This window comes from Montipora capricornis, chromosome 1 (genome assembly GCF_036669925.1).
Source record: "Montipora capricornis isolate CH-2021 chromosome 1, ASM3666992v2, whole genome shotgun sequence".
Lineage (NCBI taxonomy): Eukaryota > Metazoa > Cnidaria > Anthozoa > Scleractinia > Acroporidae > Montipora > Montipora capricornis.
Window position 1 is genome coordinate 47,559,658 of NC_090883.1, and position 20,762 is coordinate 47,580,419.

General features: G+C 39.7%; 1 protein-coding gene across 1 annotated transcript in view; it reads right to left on the reverse strand.

Annotated features, from left to right (window-relative positions):
* Positions 1 to 9,311: 9,311 nt before the first annotated feature.
* The window catches only part of LOC138015672 (uncharacterized), a 145,215-nt gene continuing 133,764 nt past the window's right edge, over positions 9,312 to 20,762 (reverse strand). The window contains exons 45-57 of the mRNA XM_068862777.1: positions 20,251 to 20,289; positions 19,455 to 19,691; positions 18,380 to 18,472; positions 17,112 to 17,150; positions 16,313 to 16,549; positions 15,271 to 15,363; positions 13,672 to 13,770; positions 13,126 to 13,299; positions 12,278 to 12,400; positions 11,531 to 11,887; positions 10,761 to 10,989; positions 9,827 to 10,110; positions 9,312 to 9,715 (exon numbers count right to left, since the gene is read on the reverse strand). Of these exons, the coding sequence (XP_068718878.1) occupies positions 9,453 to 9,715; positions 9,827 to 10,110; positions 10,761 to 10,989; positions 11,531 to 11,887; positions 12,278 to 12,400; positions 13,126 to 13,299; positions 13,672 to 13,770; positions 15,271 to 15,363; positions 16,313 to 16,549; positions 17,112 to 17,150; positions 18,380 to 18,472; positions 19,455 to 19,691; positions 20,251 to 20,289 (2,267 nt within the window). The 3' untranslated portion in view covers positions 9,312 to 9,452. The remainder of the gene's footprint in view (positions 9,716 to 9,826; positions 10,111 to 10,760; positions 10,990 to 11,530; positions 11,888 to 12,277; positions 12,401 to 13,125; positions 13,300 to 13,671; positions 13,771 to 15,270; positions 15,364 to 16,312; positions 16,550 to 17,111; positions 17,151 to 18,379; positions 18,473 to 19,454; positions 19,692 to 20,250; positions 20,290 to 20,762) is intronic.

Sequence of the window (20,762 nt, forward strand, 5' to 3'; positions counted from 1 at the left end):
AATGGACTTCGACAACAATCTATCGCCCGTCGAGCCGAAATCAAAGTGAGCTGTATTTACCTGAAGTACATGGTAATTTGACACGATTGAGTTTCTTGTCTTCACGCAAGCTATGAAATAGGAAGAGGTTTTCACCTCTATGAGCAAATATGTTGTTTGTTTCAATAAATTTTTCACTGGAAAAGGATTCTGTGGTATTTTCTGCCTTTGTGAATTATAATATCATGTTGTGTATTGAATTTTAGAGCTTAAGGTTAAAATGTGATATGGGAGAAGTCTTTTAGTATTGCTCTGTAAGCAGGAAGGGTTCATAGGCCTGTTGGAAGCGTGCTTGAGTTTCAACAAAATGAGTCCCAAAATCAGTGCGAAATTGTGACGCAGATGAATAATAAAGTAGCTGCTATTTCCAAAATGATGAACTTACCTGGTGATAAATAACGTCGTACGCGTCTCGGAGAGTAAATTTTGACTTTGCATAAACAAGAGTTGGGCGATTGTGATCTTTGTTTTGAATTCGCTCATTTATTGTCAAACTTTATAACACTTGACAGAAAAAGAAACTTACAAAAACCCGGTATCTTGCCATCATTTGACACAGATGCTTCACTGTTTGGCGACTAAACATACCGCGGTAACTTAATCACGGCGCCCGCTGAATTCCGGCCATGTCACTTTCGATTTTGCGATTTATTTAAACGTAGCAAAAATCTCCCAAAATGTATGTCGCTGATCGTAACTTTTTATATTCTATATTTACGGTTCAAAATTAATGTTGTTTTCATGTCGTAAATATTTTATTCTCAATCGACCGTCCCGGAAACTTCCTTGTGCGCTTTCTAAAAACTGTGTATCAATAGTTATTTCCTTTTGCATCAATATTTGGTTTGCATAAAGCAAGCTAACAAAATCTGTACCTTGCTGAGTTTGCATTTGTTAGCGTCTATAGTATTTTCGGTCAGATGCTTCTGTTTTATGAGGGGTTTATTGTTTTGGTCTCCCATCCTGACACTAACACCGCCGGAGAGGGATTCACTTCAGTGAACTTTAGTATTTACAAAGCTGTCAGATGCTCAGAGGGCACACTTGTGGTGAAAAGAAGTTGTGAGGGAACTTGAAAATTATCAACATGTCAGCCCAGAAGCCAATGTTTCTTGCTTCTCTTTTATTTGTTATTCTTCACAGACTGGAATGCTGTAGATCAATACCACACAATTCAGTGCCTTCTGATTTTCTGTAACACATACCACAGGCAACCCAGTGTATGCTTCACGGAAGCATCTCGTTACTGGGGTGCCAAACCCAGTCGGAATCTCGGTTTCATTTCGTGGGTTTTTTTGTTATTTTTTTTCGAAAAGTCTTGCCTGTCACTCCCCTGCTAAGTGGTGTCTTTGTGCATAGAGTCTTCTGTGCGTATTTTGTTAGGTTTCAGGGGGCTGGGGTAATGCGTAGCTTGCTCTGCACAATTAACCTGTAATGGCGTCGAAAGTCATTGTAACGCGAATGGCGTTTTAGTACATCTTTAAAGAAAATATACCCATATGGAGCTCAAGAATGGAACGTCAAGACAGGTGGCGAAACATAAAGATCTGGAATCTTAAAAGCGACGAGTAATGGACTTCGACAGCGTGAGTCTTTCGCCCGTCGAGCCGAAATCAAAATAAGCTCTACTTCTAATATTTCGTCAAGGTGGTGTTTCGTACAACACTGAAACCAAATGGAAATTTCTCTGGTAACTTACGGGTTCAACAAAGACAGAGAAGGAATCGAACACCACAAGTAGATGTGTCTCACAGTGTTTACTGAAGTCGCATCTATTTAAAGACTCTTTAAAGTTTGCCTGTTTGTCTGGCAAGTAACATTCATTTTGTACTCAACTCTGCAAAGGTTAAAAAAATTGGAAATGTGACTGTGAAAAATTATTTGCATGAAAGCTTTAAATTTAGTCACAGTAAAATAAATTCACATGGAGTGCAAAACCCTTAGCTTGCGCTACAAGATGACAATATATTTTGGATGTCGCTTATGTCGTATGACGTCATCAGATCCGCCATTTTGATTTGACTATTTCAGATTAAGTGCAAAATCAAGCCAGAAAGCTTAAATGGGGTAAACGATTATGACAGACCTGCTCCTTACGTATCTTAAATGTAAACTGGCCTGACAGTCATAATCAACTACGAGAGCAACATCCATATATTGTCATTTTGTTGCGCAAGCTAAAGGCGGCGAAATACGAGATACAAAACCCTCAACTTGGCGCAAGTTTGGGTCGATTTCTCCCGTTTTTCACCTTGCATGATCAACTTGTCGCGCGACAAAAACATTTGTTGCGGGTTGAAGAAAGTTGTTGCGAAAAGTAGAGTGCGGTCTACTCTGAGCAACAAATTTTGGCTTTGTTGCTCGTTTTTCATCAAGCTCACAACTTGTCGCGAAACAAATGTGCTCTTGTACTAGCAAATCAACCACTCAGCGCCCTGCATTTCTTCAACCCGCAACAAATGTTTTTCGTGCGGGTCAAGTTGATCACGCAAAGTGAAAAACGCGAAACATCGACCAGAACTTGCAACGAAACAATGTTGCGCCACAAGTTGAGGGTTTTTGTATCTCGTCTTTCGCCGCCTTAAGGGTTTTGCACTCCATGTGAATTTATTTTACTGTGACTAAATTTAACGAAAGCCTTGGAGGGTCTATCAACACCCCCCCCCCCCCCCCCCTCAAACTGAGCCGGGTACGTGTTTGCTGACGTGAAAAATGCTTGCAAGGCAATTAGAGCTTCCTTTATGAGAAAAACGTTCGTATTACTCGTATGTACTCGTATGTATCCGTATGTTTCCGTATGTTAGTCGTATGTCAGTCGTATATGTATGCGTATGTATCCGTATGTTCCGTATGTTACTCGTATGTTACTCGTATGGTACCCGTATGTACTCGTGTGGTGTTTTAGTCATGATCAATTTATAACAATTGAAAGAAAAAGAAAACTAACAAAAACAAAAACCCGGTATCTTGGCATCATTTGACACAGATGCTTCTCTGTTTCGCGAGTAAACATGCCGCGGTAACTTGATCACTGCGCCCGCTGAATTCGATGTGCGATTTACTCGGTGCAGCCAAAAGTACAATTACAACAAAACAACTAAAATCTCCCAAAATGTTTTTCGCTGATGGTAACTTTTTATATTCGTGGTTCAAAATTAATGTTGTTTTCATGTCGTAAATTTTGTTACCGATGGCAAAATATTTTATTCTCGATCGACCGTCCTGAAACTTCCTTCTGCTCTTCTTAAAAACTGTGTATCCATATTTATTTACTTTTACATCAATATTTGTTTTGCATAAAACAAGCTTACAAAATCTGTATCTTGCTTGGTTCGCATTTGATAGCATTAAAGTAAGCTAATAAAATCTGTACCTTGCTGAGTTCGCATTTGTTAGCGTCTATAGTATTTTCGGTCAGATGCTTCTGTTTTATGAGGGGTTTATTGTTTTGGTCTCCCATCCTGACACTAACACCGCCGGAGAGGGATTCACTTCAGTGAACTTTAGTATTTACAAAGCTGTCAGATGCTCAGAGGGCACACTTGTGGTGAAAAGAAGTTGTGAGGGAACTTGAAAATTATCAACATGTCAGCCCAGAAGCCAATGTTTCTTGCTTCTCTTTTATTTGTTATTCTTCACAGACTGGAATGCTGTAGATCAATACCACACAATTCAGTGCCTTCTGATTTTCTGTAACACATACCACAGGCAACCCAGTGTATGCTTCACGGAAGCATCTCGTTACTGGATTGCCAAACCCAGTCGGAATCTCGGTTTCATTTCGTGGGTTTGTTTGTTATTTTTTTTCGAAAAGTCTTGCCTGTCACTCCCCTGCTAAGTGGTGTCTTTGTGCATAGAGTCTTCTGTGCGTATTTTGTTAGGTTTCAGGGGGCTGGGGTAATGCGTAGCTTGCTCTGCACAATTAACCTGTAATGGCGTCGAAAGTCATTGTAACGCGAATGGCGTTTTAGTACATCTTTAAAGAAAATATACCCATATGGAACTCAAGAATGGAATGTCTTATCAAGGGGCTATTTATCTAAGACTTCTACCATGCGTGACGCTACAATGATAGACAATACCAAAGCAATATCGTGTACTGTTAGACCTACATATTACGCAAAGACAACTGTCAACATGTCATCCCAGAAGACAATGTTTTTCACTTCCCATTTATTTTCTTCAATCTTTCTGCGTTCAGTACTTTGCTAGTAACCACATGTCTTCTCAGGCTATTTACCCAAGACTTCTACCATGGCACTACAATGATAGACAATACCAAAACAATATCGTGCACTAATAGAGCTACATATTACGCAAGGACAACTTGAATCTCCTGGAAGACAACACACAGCTCAGTTGACATTATGGAATAAATCGCTGTGTTACTTCACTACCACACGTAAGCAATGCCTGTCAACTTTTTTTAAAGTGGTACTATGATCAAAAAATCATTGCCTTTTTTTCTTCAGATTTTGAAAGCGTGTTTGCTTAACACCTAACTGGCAAAATTTTGAGCTTTGAGTTTTATCCAAAGGCTGTTTATTTTGAGTGTAAGTTTTGGATTTCACGGTCCGCCATTACTCACGTTCAAAACTGGCCGATTGGACCTCAGAGGGTTGGATCTAGAGAAAATGACGTCATTTACTCACTAGCTTAAAATTTCAGCGTGTAAACGCAATTTATTACATATGCAAAACACGGGTTTAAAAGTCTGAAAGCCCGAAACTCCCGTGCTGCATATTAATTCGGCCGCGTACACACGCATTACATTCTTAAACTAGTGAGTCTTTGACGTCATTTTCTCCTCGACCCAGCTCTCTCAAGATTTTAAAGTTAGTAATGGCGGACCAATAAATAAGAAAATTCCACTTAAAATAAACAGGTGTCTTTTTAAAATCAGAACTTAAAACTTGGGTCAGTTAGTGTTTAGTTAACATAGTTTTGAAATCCAAAGAAAAAAAAGAATTGTTTTTTTGGTCGTAGTACCACTTTAAAGAGGACAGGAATTTCTTCTTTCTGACAAATGATTAATTAATAGGCCGGTAGCCAGGTTTTTAACCTCAGAAAAGGATCTGTTTCGTCATACGAACGTGTTAGGACTTGTGAGCCAAAGGGACTTTGCTGGTATGACTTCTGGATGAGCCCTTAAATGGTCTCTAATGACCCCTCAACTTGAAAAAAATTGCCTGGAACGCTGCACGTACCACAGGCAACCCAGTGTAATTTAGTGTTCTGTGCAGCAAAAAGACAATAGAATTACGAGGCGCTGATTTCATTGGGTAAAAAGCAATGTACTACACCCCTCTGAGCAAAACATTTGACCTCCCTCTGTGGAAAAACAACTGCAACAATAAATGCAACAAATGAACATAGCCGCGGAGGAGAAGATTTCCGGTATCGAGAGACTTGAAACAGCCTCACGTCTTACAGAATTCCATGAAAATCGGAGTTTATAACGTGCAGTGCAGCAACCAAGTGATGGGTTCTACGTTGGGGCTTCAGTGTGACTCGGTTGTAAACAGCGCCATCGAATATTTATAGTGAAGGCGCTATATAAATGTATCATTATTATTATATTATTACTGATTGAAAGCGCATCTTCCACGAGATGGCAAATGACGCTAAAACGTGAATATGCTGAATTCAGCCTTCTGAAAATGTTATGAATAAGATATTTCCTCTAATCCTGCCTGTTGACAACATGACGAAATCGAAAGTACAGAACTTCCAGCAACGGTATGTTATAAATGGCCGAAAATTATTGATTTCTTTCTGCCGCAGCTGTTCTTTGTACGAACATCATCCGCCGATGTCGTTTTTTTTCTTTAATTAATTGCTACTTTCTTGATCTGCATGTTAGCTACCTGGAGCTGGAGGTCATCGGCCGCGTTATTCACAACTCTGTTAATTTGGAAACTTTGCAGCTGGATACCGGTTTTCAGTTACCTAAAGAAGGTATATTAATTACAAGAATAGTTTTTCATACTTTGTCTATGTTGCTACACTAGTGATTCACCCGCCTTTGCCTCGCTGGCTTCTTTCACGTGAAACCAGTTTATCTGATGTCACGCTACATCCTAGATCTCGCAAAAATAGACATTTCCATTCCAACAACCTGTTCCAAGACGTACTACCCCTATATAGCTATGTCACCTGTTGAATTTATTTACGATTGTAAACATTAAACTATTTTCACTGGTACATTATCCGCGTTGTTATGAATGAGCAATAATAGCTGCAGAAACATTTACTTGTTTTGTTTCGTACTTGGCAAATTAAAAAATAGGTGCTCGAGAGGCGCATGTGACTACTGCGGAGATGGACAAGGGGAAAAGAAGTAAAATGTTCTGTTATGTGAATAGGGGTGGGAATTGATTCACCACAGCTTTCATATCGATTGTTTCTCGACCATTGAAAAACGTATGTGCAATAGATCATATTCACTTTCACGCAACAAAAAAAATAAATTCGAAACGTTCAATGAAACAGGCCAATAACTTGGAATGTTGCTGGAAACAAAGTTAGAAACCACCTCTCCAATTCTTAGATCTGTGGTATACATCGTTTCTGAGCTATTTGTCGAAGCGTTTCACACAACTTTGTGCAGGTGGATCAAAGTGCTCCAACATCTGGACTCCACTTTGCCATGAAAGCGCTTACTTTTCGCTTATGAAATAAAATACATATGTATGAACACATCTCCTAATATACTTGAAAGGCTCAAAATGCTGATACTCATAGTGATAGACATTTTTTTCGGATCATTCGTAGCAGCTGATCACAACCCTCTATATAAAATATGACCAACTAGAAAACCAAAAACCACCCTATGTAATTCGGTGTACAATCAAAGGGAACCCATGGCTAAACTCGTGGATTAAGTAATCTAGAGATGTAACATGTTGGTGAGCTTGCAATTATTGGTCAATTTTAAAGGCTATTAAAACAAGCTGGGTTCATAGCGTGCAGTCGCTCTCATCTCATTTGGTGTAGGCTTTGTACATATTACAAAGACATATGTCCAGAATAGCTAGCTTGGCAAAGTGGCAGGTGAACACGGTGTGGTATTAGGCAAAGGAGTCTAAAGTCATAGTGGACTGTACCCCCTTCCCCCCCCCCCCCCCCACACACACACACACGTAATTATGTTATCATGATCGTGTACGTGTATGATCGGTGTGGGTAATTTCTATCCGTAATCAATCATGTCTTTCCTTTTTGCTGTGTGACACACATAAATCTAAATTGTAGGCGGAAGCAAACTCTAGTGGAACTGTTTACGTGGAAACAAATACATATTACATGGTATAATTCAGGCTGATAATTCAGATCTTATCAGAGCCCATTACAGGCTTATACAGATTACAAAGCGACATCTTACCGCTTACTGAGGTCACCTTCCATTCTCTGAATATTACGAATGTATGGTTAGGAATCGAGAACTGCATCTGCATAAAGATGAAGAGTAGAAATTTCGCTCGGCAAACATAACTAACGTCTGCAGTCAGTAAATAACTTTGATTTAGATGAAGACGATGAAGTTGAGCTGCCAAGCTGTGAGCAATATCATGAAATCCTATACACACAGTTGACAGATAAACCGCAGAAAAGGAAATTTCGAGACGTGGTTCTGGTATTGGACTTTACCCGAGGGGGGGAGGGTACTCTCTTATTTGGGCTATACGGGGACGTGCCGCTGGACAGGGTATGGTTTTTTTGGCCTCGCTGTCCTGAACGGGGTATACAATTTTACTCGCCTCTGTCCTAAACAGAGTCAGAACAAATACTAGCGCGTATTGACAGAATATATAGTACCGGTAGGTCTAATTTCTTTGATATCGGCAAGATATCTAGCAAGATATCGGGACCTAAGCGATCTGTTAAGATTACCGATCGTTTCACATGTACCTCCGCAAATGTCATTTATTGCATAACCTATACGTTATGCAATAAATTATACATTGGTGAGACAGGTAGACGACTAGGTGACCGATTCCGCGAACACCTTCGCGATGTTGAGAAGAATGACAAGGATGCATCTAAGCCAGTCGCTCGCCATTTTAATCTGCCTGACCACTCCAAAAAACACATAGCTATCTGCGGCCTTTCCCTACATCTAGGTACGACGGAAAGCCGCAAGAATCTGGAACAAAAATTCATCTTTCAAATCGGCACCCTTAATCCTCACGGTATTAACGAACGCTTTTCATTTAACTAATATATTCCTATTTTTCACGTTGCCATGTTACCACCAATAGCGTAGCTCCTACTCTACTATAAAACTACACACAACCCATAATTCCTCGATTCGCTCTGACGAAGGGCTAACGCTCGAAACGTCAGCTTTTAGAATCCCTGTACGGTGGCCAATTTACGTTATCAACTCCGTTGATAAAACCAAATTTTTGTATACTAATTTCTTTGTGTTTCTTTGTCCTACACAGGAAAGAGTTTTTACAGTATTTTTGTCCTAAACAGGGTCAGGAATTCCAAACCCCGGCGGCACCCCTATACCCAAACATGGATCAAGTACCCCCCGGGACTTTATAGACCTTTTATATCCTTTCCGTGGTTCTTATAAGGTTACCAATGATTTCGTATTTTGTAAACCCATCAAGGGCCACTGAGATATAAACTAGCCTGAAAGCAGGCTTATGTGTTGGAGAACAAGTGCGCGCGGCGTAGCTGCGAGCGCGAAACCGAGCGGCGATGATAAACCGATCTGAACATCCCTACAAATCAGCCACTTGATGACTGTCAACAACATGAGGAGAACTGAAATCTTGGTTACCACTTAAGCTCAAGAATATGGTTGACTGCAGACTGAGAAGTCAAAGGGTCAAATGCCATCCGGTCTGTATTGTCTGTGCGTCATCGAATGCTACACTATTTTCAAAAGCTTGAAAAGTTCTGTTTGAAAATGTTGATTTTAACATTATAAATATTGGAACGTACCGATATCGGACCAGGGAATTGCTAGAGATGACAGCTCAATTTCCCGGGGGGGGGGGGGTACTCCCTATAATGGCCTATACGGGGAGGCTCCGCCTGGACTACGAGTAGTCCCTCTTTCGCTTAGTCTGTCGTGTGTGACGCGAAGGAAAACTGCAATAAAAAAAAAAAAGGGCCGCGCGATCTCTTGGGCGCTAGAAGCAAGCGAAAGTAGGCCTAACCGCCGTCGGTTTTGAAAAGCTCCACAGATAAGTGTGGACGGTAGGTCTCGCCGTAGCTGTGTTTTCTAATTTCTCCAGAGTAGTGTGGACGCCACCTAAGATGATCAATTTTGTGATATATTTATACATAAAAGCAAAACAAAGCATATTCTACAGCACTACGTCAGAAAATGCTATGCACGATCAGGTCACGCAGCCTTCTCCCCCACACCTCTTGTATAGGAAAAGGTTTTTCTTTTAAGTAGAGGCCTGCAAGTCGAGGTCCTGCTCTCCCGACCCGTTCACGTCATCATCCTCAGCAAAACCATCGTTGGCTTTCTCTTCTATAACGTACTTGCTTAACTGCTCCATGGCGTAAACTCTATTGCGGTCTGCCAAAGCACCCTTGAAACGCTTCTTTACATGGACAACTGCAACAGCCAGGGCGATGGCAAGAAGAAGCAGGACTCCACCGGCTGCTGCAACTCCTTTGACAAGACCCATGTTTGTTTGGACAGCAGCTGAAAGGTCAACACACCTCTTAAGTTGATCAAGGTCCCGAAAAGTGGTGCAGCAGTTATATTATACCCGACCTTTCAACGAGGATCGTCCCTACAAATTGCGGTACTCACCGTTCTTGTTCCATTTTCCTGGGTTTGTCTTTTGAAATTTGATTGGTCCCGAAGACATCTCGTATACTTGAGTGCTCAGGGATCCAGGGTCCTCGTCCCTGCGTCCTCGACTGCGGGAGCATCCCTGAAGGCAGCGTGAACGCGCAGTGTTCCGGTGGCACGCTAGGACTTCACAGTGGAAGTGAACCACTGGATGATTCTGGATAAAACGGAAAGCTTGAATGCTAAGGCGCTGCTTAGAATTGATGGAATACGAATAAGTCAAGGTGGAATCCAAGCCACATCTGCAAACGAAGATGAGTGTCAATAAGATAAGTTAGTATAGATCAGTAGGAGAGAGAGGTTATTCCACGTACAAACGGACAAAGGTTACGTTACGAGAAACTAGAACCTTTATGGTAACTTTCATGTCAGGGATAACTTTATCTACTGTATCAGATGTTTATCTCTGATGAGATATTAATTGGAGCACAGTTATGACCATGGGGTGCTACCACAACATTTCACGTTGGTAGCATGACCATGGTTACTAGGTATCTCAGGACTCTCAGCTGTGAGCTGCTCGACTTCAACACGTAAGAGGTTAGCCTATTAAAAAAGGTCCTCATATTTCACAACCTAACAGCTGAAGAAATATGTTAAGCTATCTGTTATTTGAGGTCAGTATGGTTAGACCAGACCCCTGAACGTCTGAGTCCGTGAACTCGATATCAGAGCTCTTGTGTTGAAATTAGTAAAGGTAGCAAACTTAAGACGAAGAAACCACGGAACAAATGGTACTCAGTTCTCGATGTGTCCAGTGCATGGTTCTCGAGCACGAGGTCGATATTTCTATAATTCATGTGCGAGTGATCAAATGTCACTCAGGGTCCGATTAGAAGCTAGGCTGCAACGTTTAAGAACATACTCAAACTATATCTACAAATACACTTACCCTCTTTGTATGAAGATATACTGAGGAACCGAGTACGGATCTGAAGATGTCGTCGCCTTGCAGGTGTCAACAAACACAACCAAGTTCGATTGATGCGACTTCACTGCGATCTGAAGGAACAAACGATCCTGTAGACTGACTGTGACTGGATAATCATCATACCTATACGGGGTATTATAGTTACTTGTCTTGAACATATCCATTGTAAAGGTAAAGTTGCCATATCCACCTGTGTATGAAAAGATAGTCACATGAGAATTCTTCTCTGCGCTTGCGGGTTTAGGAGATTAGGTTTCTCCTGGTACTTTCTTGTACCTCCCTTATCCATCTTCTCCATCCTTTCCCTATTACCTTGTTCTCACCAACTAACAAGAATATGACGGTAGTATCGGAATGTAACCCCAAAACTGATCAACTGACCTACCGAACATTACGTCGAACAATTCGACTTACTGAATCAACCATTTATTTGTCCGGATTAGTTTTTCTGTAACGACAGAAAGCATAATTGTCAAATCAAATCATGCCACTTTCATGGCGAATCCAAAAAAGCGAAGTTTCCTCATGTGCGTAGAAGCAAAGCGGTCAAAGAAGGAAAATGAAATTATTGATGATGGAAATTCCATCTTTGGGCAAATTTAAAATAAGCAATCTTTACAATGTTTCGCAGGTGTAGTTTGTTTACTTCACCTCTATTGGAGCGGTTCTGCAGTCCTTCTAACTGCCGGAGCATTAGAAAGAAAGAGAAAACATTTTATTGCTTAAGCTACCTTCAGAAGAAGCAACATAGTTCTTCCATGTTTTGAAGCTTGGATTTCGTACTATTGCCTTTCGTCCGAAACTGCAATAGAACGGAATTGACACGTTTTGGTTCCGGGTAATGATCTTTCCAGGAGAAAACTGGAGGCTTCGCACTTCGTTGTAGAACGTGATTGCGTCATCGCTCTCGTTATGCGTTGTTCCGCAGTCGTTTAAGCTCGTGCGCAGGGTAATGTGGGAATCGTTGTAAGAGGCACGGCAAGACGGGTAAAGGAGAGACAATTTATTGGGATCAAATCCTTGAAAAGATTTCCTCTCCAAGATGATGGACATGGCTTTATCCGTGCACTTCACATTGATTCCAGGTTCTGCGAAAGTAAGAAGCAATATGTTCTAGTTATCACAGTTGACAAGTTTACATCATTGCTATGCAGCACTTAAGAATCTATTCTTTTTCTCCAACTAAACTCTTCCAGGTTTCATCAAAGTATTGTTTAAGTCTGGCAAGTCTGTATTATACCAAATCAGTCTTGAAACATCCTAGCTGGCAAAATGAAAAATGTTAAACAGAATCATCAGATCAAAACAGATCGAAAAGTGAACAACAATTTTCGCTAGGGCTAGAAAATAAAAAGGTGAAACTCTCAAGCCTTTTGACGTGAGTTGGAGCATCCTTCGCAATAAACTCTTAACTGTATGTAACCGTCGCCAGAGTCAAACTGAAAACATTAATAATGCACGAACTTGGCCCAACTTACCATGGCAAGTTTTGTTATCAATGCTCATCGTTGTGCCATCGCGACATTTGCAATAGTGAGACCCAGGAATGTTGATACACTGGTGGGTGCAACCGCCATTTTGGGTTTTGCATTCATTGATATCTGACAATAACAACAGACATAAACGACTTTCGCAACCGTTCGTTAGTTATGAAATATCTTTCAGTACAGAAGTGTGTTGAAGTAAGCATGAAGCTTAACGAAACTTAGGAACTTAGGAATAACAGCGAAGCAATTGAAAAGGTGTTTTTTTTTCTCAAAAGCAACTATCTGTCATTATATTTGTAGTGGCCATTCGGGTGGAGAGGTACAATTGGCCTGGTGAGCAGAACAAGGTTCCGAACCCACCCCTCCCCTATTTCAAGCAAGAGAAGGCTCGTTTTCACCTCTGTCTTCACCCTTTTAAAGCAGATATGTATCCTAAGCAAAAGAAATTGTCAGTTATCGAAATGTTCTAAAAGAACTTCCTCGTAAATACTGAACCTTAGGCTTGTACTGAGTTCGTCATTCTTAATCCGTTTCATATCTTTCTCATTACATCTTCCCTTGTTATTTCTAGAACTTCTTTAATACTTTTGGTGCTTCCTTCTCTTTTTGCAAGAACAATTAGCTCGATATCTACTTCTGTATTTCGACCTTAAGTTTAATCTGCACATTCCATGCAATAAGCATATGGACATGACGTTCCTAATTCTACCTTTATTTTCTTGGGGTAGAAACCCACATCTATATTAACGCCTTTCACCTTCGTCTATTCGCATGAAAAATACGCCAATTATCAGCGTTGTGCAGGTCTATTTCATACGCTGTTGGTATCATTAACTTACCCTCACACGTCGTCCCGTCTGCTTGTAACTTGTAACCCTGCCGACAAGTGCAGTAATAACTGCCCCATGTGTTCACACAGTTGTGCTGGCAGTTAGCGGGAAGGCGCAAAACAAATGGCACCCGAGAAACAGTAGGAATTACCATAGCAGTTGATGCTTGGATGTCCACCGAGCCTGTAAATAGAAATGGAAGGGAAACTGTTGGACTTCAACGAGATTTAAGCCAATGACCTCAGCATTACCTGTGCAATTCTCTACTAACTGAGCACGCATCGAAGACAAAGGTAGTTGTGATTTCAGTCATATGTTCCCATGAAAGTAACAGAACAGTAAATGAATCGTGTATGTGAACTGTTGATAAAAAGGTCCGCTGAGGACTGTTGAGAAACAAAAAAGTGGTCACTGTTAAGGATCACCAGTGTATCATGCTCATCGCACTAACTTTTATTCAGTGTAACTACAAGTGTTGTTTTCATTTTACTTTTTTGAGGTAAACCCCTCCTTATTATGTCATCAATAAACAAAAAATGTTCTGGTAATAATCACTTGTGGGGTAAGGTTTCAGTAAGTAAGGAGAAGAATACTTTGCTGGCGAGAAAGCTTGGATCGGAGGAGTTGTAATAGATGACACCCGAGAGAGCTTTTCTGAAAACAATGCAATATAAGTCGTACAAAATCAGAAGTCCAGGACATACGAATGAGCTACGGAACTAACATAAGAGTTAACTTCAATTATGCATTCAAAATATAACTCTTTTTGTTTTCAAAACAATTTCTATTACATTTATGTTGAAGGCTTTGAACAGGATGCATTCTATTATATTCCCTTTTGTTCACTTACTTCAGGTACAAGAGACTACTAGACCATAGTCTCTTGGTACAATGCACGCACTAAACCATCTTGCAGCATCTCGTGCGCAGCAATGTGAGTTGTTCACGATGGATATCATTGTGTTACTTGAAAACGAAGGCTTAATTTTGCGTTGTTTACCCAAGCCTGCGAGCAGGCTCACATTCGAGTCACACGCGCGAGTGGCGAAGAGAAGCGATCCGGCGGGAAGGAGTCTGGTGAAGAGGTGCTAAGCGCTCAAGGCTATGCTATGTTCAACCCGACTCTAATAACATGTCCGATTGGTATCATGTTACAAAACAGTTTTAGGGCAAAATAGTTCCGTGATATTCGATTTTGCAATTGAAGGATTATCATAATTCTGATTCTAGTATTTTTTTGTTCTTCTTTCTCTTTTTAATATTCTGTAGGACCTTCGATGTTAAGGTGGCTCAAAACAGTTTCCAACACTTTCCAAGACGTAGATATTGACGGGTCATAATTACCACTCTTTATCAAGTGATGCTACAATCATGGTATCAAAAAACTGCCCAATCACTGGTGAACACGTTGGTATTATTTTCGTGACACAATAAGTTACCATAGCAACAATATGACCTGCTAAAGACACCCTCAATTTTAGCTTTAAGCGCTTATAACTCAAAAACGAACTCGGTGACCCCCATTTTTTATTATCGAATTGTAATTAGCATGATGAGATGCAACTTTTTGCAAAGTTTAAAAAAATTCTGCGAAGGGGGTTCAGAGCCACCTTAAATTTTCGAAAAGTTAAGGTGGCTCTGCACCCCTACGCAGAATTTTTCTAAACTTTGCGAAAAGGTGCATCTTATCATGCTTATTACAATTCGATAATGAAAAATGGTGGTCACGGAGTTCGTTTTTGAGTTAGAAGCGCTTAAAGCTAAAATTAAGGGTGTCTTTAGCAGGTCATATTATTGCTATGGTAACCTATTAAGCGACAAAATTAACAGCAACTTGTTCCCCGATGATTGGGCAGTTTGTTGATACCATGATGTTGGCGTCAACAAGTATAGAGTGGTTGTAATAACCCATCAAACTCTAAGTCTTGAAAAGTACTGGAAACTGTTTTCAGCCACCTTAAATCGAATTAACTGGTGAGATAATATTAGTATCTATTGGGCCGTACAAGACAACATCGAATAAATGATGTGTAATAGTAATTGGAATGGGTAGAGCACAATTCAATTAGTAATAGATTGCAATATAACATAGTCTGTTCACGGCTTTCACAGTACACTGGAGAGAAACATTTCAACTTTGTCAAAAACACTCACCGGTGGGTGAAGAAGTTAACAAGTTAAGAGGGGAATATATTGCTGCTGTGCTTTGGACAGAAAGTGATAAAGGTAGCAGTGGAGTGAAGCCATCTAAAACAATAACAACAACAACAAATACGTGAATAAAGCAAAACAAGAGATTTGAAATCAAATATAATATATTATAATCGATAGGAAGCAATCTAATCATAATAATTTAAAGGCTGGGATTTGCTGCTAAAGGGGGATGATGTTAAATCACTTTCACCGACACTGAGTTGAATAATTGTTTTAGTATATACCACACAAGCTGAATTATTAGTGCATCAAAACGTTATTTTATGCGTGACAAGCGGTCGAAAATTTTAAAATCTCTCGCGCCGGCTGCTCGGAGGTGAATAGTACTTGCTAATCACTTCCGAGTTAACCAATCAGAGCGCGCGAACTATTCACTTGTGTGGTATATACTAAATAGAAAATATTACAAGGCGGCGCGAAGAAGGTAAAAAGAATATCATTTTTAAAATACGACGAAATGGCATTTATATCTTCAAGCCACCGTGTAAGTTTGCATGTCTTATATAGACAAACTGACTGTTTGTACAAACAACGGTGAAAAAGCGGGAAATGATGTCATCAATATCCTCACAAGCGAGGATAAGGAAGATGTGCTAGTCGAGTCCCGATTGCTGTTTCGTATGAACCTTACCAGAACTGTATTTTGCAGTAAAACGCTCGTTTCTATATAGCAAGTCGAATGTGTTTTAGCGTTATCTGTACTCTTACCGACAACGAGTATGCATCATCACAGTGGTCAAGATGTTGTGGACTCACGAGCCACAGCCGAGTGAGTCCACAAATTTTGACCACTGTGATGGCGCATATCAACGTGCAAGGCGAAAATGCTTCTTTTTTTTTTTCAGTGCGCGAGCTGAAAAAGGTATTGCGTGGCACATTGACGCGAGCAGCGTTGTCTGCAACGATAGCCAATCAGATTACAAGATTAGTAGCAATTCTGGTAAAAAATGTATATGTATAACTCTGATTCCAGTCAACTTACTCTTAACCCAGACATATACAGGGTAGCCCCAGGCGTATGAGTAGGTGTACGGTGTTATCTTGGACGTGTCTGTGCATTCGTAGCAATAGCGGCTTCCTCCTTCCCAGAACTCAATAGCGTTGCATCCTGGCCTAGTCTCACAATACCTTTGGCATTGTATGATACTCGTGTAACTGGAAACGTAGGACCTTCCAGCGGAGGTGCACCAACTAGTAACTTGTGAGTATTTAGTCCATCCTGAAATATTAAAGACAGCGGTAATTAGATCATGAGACAACTCAGCCTTTTAAATAAACCTTTTGTTGTTTTTGCTTTGCTTTCTTTTTTTATTATTATTTTTTACACTCGTGTGTAAGAGAAAGGAAAAAACTTAAGTATTTGATATCAAAATATATCTAACTTTTTTTGAGTGAACGTCGCAGGTATTTTGATTTGAACATGTGGAATACCAGGACTACAATGACTGTACATGCTTGACTGATCTCTCTACCCAGGCTTACGTTTTTCCAGTTATAATTGAGCAACTTGCTTCGTTTTTTAGGATCGACAAAATTGAAACTATATCAGTATTAGAAGGAAGAACTCACGTCCATGTATAGGATGCCGGTAAAGAAAAAGATGTATTTAAAACTTTGAGAGAGTTTGGATGACTGAAACAAACATATGTTTCAATGAATTTGCTGACCTGATTATTCAGTATCATTCATTTTAATTTTCTGTGTTTGTTTCGTGTCTCTGTTTTTTTTTTTCTGAGTTTTTCGCGAAAAAACTATAAGTTGATAAGGCAATTGATTCTTACCGGAGACTGGCGCCATTGACATTGTTGCTGCGGAAGAAGCTAGTTGATAGAATAAGATTAAAATAAATGTCATTACTGCTATATTCTATCTTCTATTAACTGCAATTATGCATTCAAAATATAACGCTTTTTGTTTTCAAAACAATTTCTATTACATTTATGTTGAAGGCTTTGAACAGGATGCATTCTATTATATTCCCTTTTGTTCACTTACTTCAGGTACAAGAGACTACTAGACCATAGTCTCTTGGTACAATGCACGCACTAAACCATCTTGCAGCATCTCGTGCGCAGCAATGTGAGTTGTTCACGATGGATATCACGTCATGATTATCATAATTCTGATTCTAGTATTTTTTTGTTCTTCTTTCTCTTTTTAATATTCTGTAGGACCTTCGTTGTTAAGGTGGCTCAAAACAGTTTCCAGCACTTCAATTTTGATGGGTCGTTATTTCCACTCTTTATCACTTGATGCTACAATCATGGTATCAAAGAAACTGCCCAATCATTGGGAAACACGTTGTTATCATTTCTGTTTCACAATAGGTTACCATAGCAACAATATAACCTGCTAAAAACACCCTTAATTACAGCCCTAGGGGCTTATAACTCAAAAACGAACTCAGTGACCCCCATTTTTTATTATCGAATTGTAATTAGCATGATCAGATGCAACTTTTTGCAAAGTTTAAAAAAATTCTGTAAAGGGGGTTCAGAGCCATCTTAAATTTTTGAAAATTTAAGGTGGCTCTGAACCCCCTCCGCAGAATTTTTTTAAACTTTGCGAAAAGTTGCATCTTATCATGCTAATTACAATTCGATAATGAAAAATGGGGGTCACGGAGTTCGTTTTCTAATTTATAAGCGCTTAAAGCTAAAATTAAGGGTGTATTTAGCAGGTCATATTATTGCTATGGTAACCTATTAAGCGACAAACTTAACAGCAACTTGTTCCCCGATGATTGGGCAGTTTGTTGATACCATGATGTTGGCGTCAACAAGTATAGAGTGGTTGTAATGACCCATCAAACTCTAAGTCTTGAAAAGTACTGGAAACTGTTTTCGGCTACCTTAAATCGAATTAACTGGTGCGATAATATTAGTATCTATTGGGCCGTACAAGACAACACCGAATAAATGATGTGTAATAGTAATTGGACTGGGTAGAGCACAATTCAATTAGTAATAGATTGCAATATAACATAGTCTGTTCACGGCTTTCACAGTACACTGCAGAGAAACATTTCAACTTTGTCAAAAACTCTCACCGGTGGGTGAAGAAGTTAACAAGTTAAGAGGGGAATATATTGCTGCTGTGCTTTGGACAGAAAGTGATAAAGGTAGCAGTCGAGTGAAGCCATCTAAAACAACAACAACAACAACAACAACAACAAATACGTGAATAAAACAAAACAAGAGATTTGAAATCAAATATGATATATTATAATCGATAGGAGGCAATCTAATCATAATAATTTAAAAGCCGGGATTTGCTGCTAAAGGGGGATGATGTTAAATCACTTTCACCGACACTGAGTTGAATAATTGTTTTAGTATATACCAAACAAGCTGAATTATTAGTGCATCAAAACGTTATTTTATGCGTGACAAGCGGTCGAAAATTTTAAAATCTCTCGGGCCGGCTTCTCGGAGGTGAATAGTACTTGCAACTCACTTCCGAGTTAACCAATCAGAGCGCGCGAACTATTCACTTGTGTATAATATACTGAATAGAAGATATTACACGGCGGCGCGAAGATATGAATTTTATTTTCGAGTTGTAAAAAGAATATCATTTTTAAAATACGACAAAATGGAATTTACATGTATATCTTCAAGCCACCGTGTAAGTTTGCATGTCTTTTATAGACAAACTGACTGTTTGTACAAACAACGGTGAAAAAGCGGGAAATGATGTCATCAATATCCTCTCAAGCGAGGATAAGGAAGATGTGCTAGTCGAGTCCCGATTGCTGTTGCGTATGAACCTTACCAGAACTGTATTTTGCAGTAAAACGCTCGTTTCTATTTAGCAAGTCGAATGTGTTTTAGCGTTATCTGTACTCTTACCGACAACGAGTATGCATCAACACAGTGGTCAAGATGTTGTGGACTCACGAGCCACAGCCGAGTGAGTCCACAAATTTTGACCACTGTGATGGCGCATATCAACGTGCAAGGCGAAAATGCATTTTTTTTTTTTCAGTGCGCGAGCTGAAAAAGGTATTGCGTGGCACATTGACGCGAGCAGCGTTGTCTGCAACGATAGCCAATCAGATTACAAGATTAGTAGCAATTATGGTAAAAAATGTATATGTATAACTCTGATTCCTGTCAACTTACTCTTAACCCAGACATATACAGGGTAGCCCCAGCCGTATGAGTTGGTGTACGGTGTTATCTTGGACGTGTCTGTGCATTCGTAGCAATAGCGGCTTCTTCCTTCCCAGAACTCAATAGCGTTGCATCCTGGCCTAGTCTCACAATACCTTTGGCATTGTATAATACTCATGTAACTGGAAACGTAGGACCTTCCAGCGGAGGTGCACCAACTAGTAACTTGTGAGTATTTCGTCCATCCTGAAATATTAAAGACAGCGGTAATTAGATCATGAGACAACTCAGCCTTTTAAATAAACCTTTTGTTGTTTTTGCTTTGCTTTCTTATATTTTTTTTTTACACTCGTTTGTAAGAGAAAGGAAAAAACTTAAGTATTTGATGACAAAATATATCTAACTTTTTTTGAGTGAACGTAGCAGGTATTTTGATTTGAACATGTGGAATACCAGGACTACAATGACTGTACATGCTTGACTGATCTCTCTATCCAGGCTTACTTTTTTCCAGTTATAACTGAGCAACTTGTTTCGTTTTTTAGGATCGACAAAATTGAAACTATATCAGTATTAGAAGGAAGAAGTCACGTCCATGTATAGGATGCCGGTAAAGAAAAAGATGTATTTAAAACTTTGAGAGAGTTTGGATGACTGAAACAAAGTCACATATGTTTCAATGAATTTGCTGACCTGATTATTCAGTATCATTCATTTTAATTTTGTGTGCTTGTTTCGTGTCTCGGTTTTTTTTTCTGAATTTTTCGCGAAAAAACTATAAGTTGATAAGGCAATTGATTCTTACCGGAGAGTGACGCCATTGACATTGTTGCTGCGGAAGAAGCTAGTTGATAGAATAAGATTAAAATAAATGTCATTACTGCTATATTCTATCTTCTATTAACTGCAATTATGCATTCAAAATATAACGCCTTTTGTTTTTAAAACAATTTCTATTACATTTATGTTGAAGGCTTTGAACAGGATGCATTCTATTATATTCCCTTTTGTTCACTTACTTCAGGTACAAGAGACTACTAGACCATAGTCTCTTGGTACAATGCACGCACTAAACCATCTTGCAGCATCTCTTGCGCAGCAATGTGAGTTGTTCACGATGGATATCATTGTGTTACTTGAAAACGAAGGCTTAATTTTGCGTTGTTTACCCTAGCCTGCGAGCAGGCTCACATTCGAGTCACACGCGCGAGTGGCGAAGAGAAGCGATCCGGCGGGAAGGAGTCTGGTGAAGAGGTGCCAAGCGCTCACGGGTACGCTATGTTCAACCCGACTCTATTAACATGTCCGATCGGTATC